The 5,741-nt window shown below is 36.0% G+C and overlaps 1 protein-coding gene across 3 annotated transcripts in view; it reads right to left on the reverse strand.

Annotated features, from left to right (window-relative positions):
- LOC106960679 (GATA zinc finger domain-containing protein 5-like) overlaps nucleotides 1-5,741 on the reverse strand; it is a 50,828-nt gene continuing 45,087 nt past the window's right edge. For 2 of the 3 annotated variants that reach the window (XM_015053890.1, XM_015053892.1), the window contains exons 2-8: nucleotides 5,205-5,249; nucleotides 4,751-5,092; nucleotides 3,847-4,059; nucleotides 3,194-3,295; nucleotides 1,563-1,600; nucleotides 1,321-1,476; nucleotides 1-395 (exon numbers count right to left, since the gene is read on the reverse strand). In XM_015053890.1, the coding sequence (XP_014909376.1) occupies nucleotides 213-395; nucleotides 1,321-1,476; nucleotides 1,563-1,600; nucleotides 3,194-3,295; nucleotides 3,847-4,059; nucleotides 4,751-5,092; nucleotides 5,205-5,249 (1,079 nt within the window). In that variant the 3' untranslated portion in view covers nucleotides 1-212. Of the gene's footprint in view, nucleotides 396-1,320; nucleotides 1,477-1,562; nucleotides 1,601-3,193; nucleotides 3,297-3,846; nucleotides 4,060-4,750; nucleotides 5,093-5,204; nucleotides 5,250-5,741 lie in introns of all 3 variants that reach the window. The other variant, XM_015053895.1, reaches the window with a different exon arrangement.

Here is a 5,741-nt window from a genome sequence, read left to right on the forward strand (position 1 = left end):
AACGCTCAAAGAATCACCATGTGGACTGATTTTGATATTGTCTGTTTCTGAATCCATATTATATGGATTTTATGGTCCATTACAACAGGTTAGCATGTGTCCTACAAAAGCATATTAATTAAATTTACAGTTTTAGTGACTCAAAGCTAATTATAGAGCTAATGGGTTTGAGTTTTCCCTGAGGACAAGCAAACGGCAGATCCACAGCAAAGCTACTCTTGTGAAGTAATGGTGGAATAAAGAGGAGGTGACCCGTTGCCATGGCTACCTGAGCTCGTGGCTAACCGAGGTTCTGAGTAGGTGACGTTATCTGAAGCAGCAAGATGGCCGCCGTTTGATCTGATGGCACCGTTCGGCAGCTGCACTTCAGAGTACTCTATGTCTTCCTCTTCAGCCTGGAAGAAAACAGAGAAAAGTTTATACATTTATGAATAGGAATGTTTCTACAAGCAGAATATAAAATAATAAATACATAATTATTAACTAAAAAGTCAGTATGATTTTAAATACATACAGTTTAGTATTTGCAGATTCAACTCTGTACTTTTGTGGATTGTTTAGTGGAGTATGACTCGAGGTTTTTTGCGGTAAATTGTGTATCTGCAGATTTTTTTGTAGATTATGTCAAAAATATTCAATAGAAAATGCAGACAGAAGTTGAAATGCCTACACACAATGCTACTATTAATTAGCGTTAGCTTATGTTTTGTACTGTGCATAATAAAGCATTTTAAGGTATATTTAGTATTTGAAATATTAAAGTAGGCATTTGTGTGTGTCTCAAGTACTTGCAGGTTTGTGATCCACTATGAATTATTTCTAAGTGTAGTTTACTAACATAGAAGAGACAAAGAATAGTTTGTGTCGAGACATGAAAATTACACTGTATATCCTGCTGATTTTATGCAAAGATTAGTGAAATGTTGTGTACAGTTTCTACCTGCTTCCTGGATTTTATTTGAAGCATTCCTGACAAAAACTTTCTAAATGGCTACAAAGATGTAAAAAATTAACGATCTCACCAGCAGGTATTTACAAAATGGGGAAACAAATCAATGAAAATTAATTTACTTAAGTCTTCACTTGATCCTGTAACCATCACATAACTAGCTAAAACTAGATGTGTGCATTTGAATTTTTAGCTCAAACTGAATGAAAATATAATAATAATAATAATAATAATAATAATAATAATAATAATAATAATAATAATAATAATAACAATAACAACAATAATAATAACGCCCCCAATCTGCCGAATCAGAGTGTAAATAATTATTATTAATATTTCTATTGCTGTCATTCTACAGTCCCACTTACTTGCCCCTGCGGTTTGCTGGCCAGGCTGTATATTTCGTTGCTTTCAGCTGCGTTTGGTTTGTTGGACTGGACGTAAGCGTAAACTGAAGTTATTTCCCCAGCAGGAGGTTTGTTCTCTCTGTCCTTCTCTCTGATCTCCTCATAAACGGTGTTGATCTGCAGAACCAAGAGTTTAAATTGGTTTTACAAACTGACTGCCGCAGGATTAGAAATACGATGCAGATGTTTTTACTCTGACTTACCGTTGTGAAGTCAGTAGGATCTTTTTTCACTGGAGGACCTGAAAAACAAAACGAGGAATTATCTGATTTAAAGCAACATTGTAAAACTGTAAGTAGCCAATAAAGTCAATATCATGGGATCCAGATTTGCACACCTGCAGACTGAAATATTTGCTTATTTTTATGAGCCTAATTGGTATGAGAGTATGGGAACAATAATAATTAAGTTTTGCCATTGATTCAGTTTGACTTTGTTTTTTATTGGTGATTGAAAACTTTCATAAAACAGCAAAACAGCTGAAACACTGAGTTCCTTTATATCAAAATAAAAACCCAGCTGTATTGAGTTGCTTTTGAGCCACATTAAGTGAAAATTTGACCAACAGTATTGATTTTGGTGAAGGCGATCACCAAAATGTAACGTTAGTTCAATTGTTGACTATAGGATGTTTTCTCTATAACTTCATGATTTTGTGTTTTTATTATCAAAAGCACTCTGATCTGCCTTGCTGCTGAAATGTGATATACAAATAAACTTGACTGGTTGATTGACATAGATCTGGACTTTAACTGGGCCATTCTAACATGAATATTTCTTTAAACCAAACCAGATGTTTGCAATTTCAGTCCTCAGGTGCTTCTGGGAGTTGAGTAGCATTAGTTTCTGCTTAATAAACAGCCAGGAAATTCATACTAATCACACAATATGTTCACATGAAGTGGGGAGAACAGTTTGTGACAAGAAGAGGTGGAGCAAACGTTGACCAACTTCCTTTTTGAAACCTATGAATTTCTAATGGCATGTTGCTCAAATTCATATAAAAGGCAGAGCCAAAGGATTAGTTGATATTGTTCAGACAAAACCACTTTGAGCAACTAATGAGGTCATAAAAACATTTATATTTTAGAGATTCCTACACACTGCATAGTCTAAGAGGTATTTGGGTATACTGGTGTACTTTTTGGATTATCAATCATTTAGTTCTTTTTCTTAAGCTTATTTATCCATTTTAAAGTAATTCAGCTTTACAAACTCTGTGTTAACAGAGTTCAGCTATATAGACAGAAACTATATAATACAGATTAGCAAAACAAAGAAACAAACAAACAACACTGTTAGCTGTTGATTGCTGAAATCATGATAATAACAAAAACATTAAAACCAGTTCATCCCTCCAACAATTACAAGTCCAAGAATATTTCAAATTGGCCGATCTTAAAGAAAGTTCTCAGCTTGTGAAAATTTTAGGCAGGCTGTTTCCACACTAACTTTCCACATCAGGGTAAAAATAATGAGGTTACAGAAAATGCTGAACATTGATCTGCTTCAAGTTTTCATAATTTCCCCTCTGTATGCAGGACAAGTGTGAGCAGCTCAATTCAAACAACAATGCTTTTATTAAATGTTTGCTTTTATGACAACAAAGCAGGTATTCTCAAGTCCACTGTTTAAATTTCTTGACATTTCATAGTTTGTGAATATGAAGAAATTATTTAAAATTAACTATATGTGGAGAGTCCCAACCCCACTAAGGGACAAGGGTGTACAGAAAATGGATGGATGGATATGTGAAGACAGGCATAGTTAGTTTCAGTGCATGACAGCTAAGTTTTTTTTTCTGGTTGATAAACAGCAGTGTGTTATAACTCACCTTTCTGTTGATGGAGGTTTTTCCTCTGGCAGAAAATCAGCAGAGCCGTCGCTAACAAGATGATCAGGATGGCCAGACTCAGACCCACATAAAGCAAAGGATCTGCAGGGATTTAAGATTATTTAGTTTATTACACAAACATGTTACAGTTAAACATGTTCCAGTTAAACATGCCATGTGCATTAATGTTCTTCCTTCATAAGCTGCTCATAAGAAACCAGATTTTTGTGTATTTAATTCACAGGACACATATTGTGTGTTTAATGATCTGCACTGATCAGATTCTCCAGCTTTTATTGTTTTCTATCCATTCGGTGTTTTGTTGTTGTGTCAGTCCAGTAAACTACAGGTTCTTAGAGCTCTGTAAAGATTTTACACTTTGTGTCCAACATCTTGGTTCTGTCTGCTTCCCCTTTTCCTCCCTTTGCTTCATGATTTCTGCTCTGTTTGCCTCCCAGCCTTTGATTCAAACATAATCCAACACTAAACTCACAGACATTTTTCACTGTTTTACTGAAATTGAATATCTATTATAAATAATCAAGAGTTGTTTTTTTTATTATCTGCAAATTTCTAACTGTTTTTTTAACAATAGTCTGAGTCTCTGATCCGAATCATCAAATAAACATCTAATAAACATAAAGATGATGAACCTGAAGCTGCAGCTGGTTTATCAGAGGATTTGATGGTTTCAGATGGAGAAGGAGAAAAACTCTGAGTTGTTGTTGTTGAAGCTGCTGCTGCTGTTGTTGTTGTTGTTGTTGTTGTTGTTGTTGTTGTTGTTGGTGGTGGTGGTGGTGGTGAAGCTGCTGGGACAAAAGTTGATCTTATTAAAGGTCTTGGAGTCCATTTTGGTTTAGAAAAATCTGAAGATGAGAGAAGAAAACAGAATCACAACAACTTTATATTCTGATGATGGATGTTTGTCTTTATGAGTCACAGTCTAAACATGTTGGTATTTTAAAGTTGATCTGTTGAAAATCTGTGTGATGGTTACATGGTGCCCTGTTTGTTTTGAGACCATCCTTGTCATGTCCCTCATCTCCCTTATTCCCTGCAGCATCGTCGCTCCCTGATTGGTTCCCTTCTTAAGCCTCTCTCTGTCACCCCCACGCTGCCAGATTATCAAACGCTTTCAGCAAGTAGTTTCTAGCTCTCCCATCTCGTCCTCTGTGTTACTGCCTCGCCCTTGTTCTCTGGATTTGCCTACTCGGATCTCAACCCTAGCCTGTTTCTTTGACACCGCTCACCCCCACTCCTTCGGACTCTGCTCTCTTCCTCATTGTGTATGACCTCGGCCCGGCTGACCAAGAACTCGGGTCTGGACTTTATACCTCTCATTCCACAGTGTGAGTACGCTGCCCTGCTTCAGCGCTTCTCCCCCAGCCTCCTTGCACTATCTCCTAGCCAGTGCTGCAGTTGACCTTCCTGTGTGCCGCTCTAAGCTGTCTTTAATAAAGATCTGTGGTTTCTGCTCACTTTTGTCTTGTGGCTGATTTTGGGTCCTCCTAGTTTGCTCTTACAATCTGAGCTAAATATGTAAACCAGAAAACTCACCTTCAGTCACAACAAGATCAAAATCAGCATGTTGATTTCCAAACAAATTTAAAAGCACAGTTCCATCTGAGCGACACCGATATCGTCCTGAGTCTGACGGTTTCAGATCTGTGATGCTCACATGTAGAAAATCAAATTCAGTATGACTTCTTTCTTCATATCTGATGCTGAATCTTCCTTTCTCATCTCTGTCTTCAGTTGTTTGAATGAGAATATTTTTTCCTTTACAAGTTTCCTTACAGAAGAACCTTGTCTTTCCTGTGTAACCAAATTCACATGTAACTGTGATGTTTTCTCCTTCGTTTCTGTAGATGGGTCCCACAGTTTTTTTATGCTGCAGAACTACAGAGAAGTAAAACAGTTATTATCATTGTAGAATATAAAATAGTTTAAATACAGTCATAAATTAAACTTGATGCTTCAGAATAAATATTAATTTAACCCAGTTTCTCACCTAAATTCTCTAAATGTCTTTTTCCTCTTACTTCCTGGTTCATTTCTGAAAAAAAACAAAACAGAAGTTTGTGAATAAAGCTTTGGAGAACAAAATCAAACATTTTTCTCTGTTTATGTCTTTAAGGACAGTTTCAGTGTTGCTGCACTTGATGGATGACTTCTGCTCTGATATTTCTCTTCATTTACATTAAAACATTATGAAACAAGGAACTGTTTTCTCCTTCTGTTTAACTAGGCGACTTTTAGAAAATCTGCAGTTTTCCAAAACAACAAGCTGTGACCTATATCGGATGTAAGTTTTATTAGTTTTTTCTACATATTTAAATAAATTACTACACTCATGTGTAAGTGTGAATGTGCATTTAGAGTCTGAGCTTATTTGATCAACTTGTCAAGAGAAAGTAACAGATGAAACTGGAGGAAAAGTTAGAGTTCAGTTTAAAACTTTTCAACAAGTTAAAAAAACCTCTTAATAAACCGAGGAACTGAAAGGATGAAGGTCTGAGAGCAGAGAAACTGATATAAATAAAATAAT

Source organism: Poecilia latipinna, unplaced genomic scaffold (genome assembly GCF_001443285.1).
Source record: "Poecilia latipinna isolate Pla-1442-1.1 unplaced genomic scaffold, P_latipinna-1.0 Scaffold1212, whole genome shotgun sequence".
NCBI classification, from domain to species: domain Eukaryota; kingdom Metazoa; phylum Chordata; class Actinopteri; order Cyprinodontiformes; family Poeciliidae; genus Poecilia; species Poecilia latipinna.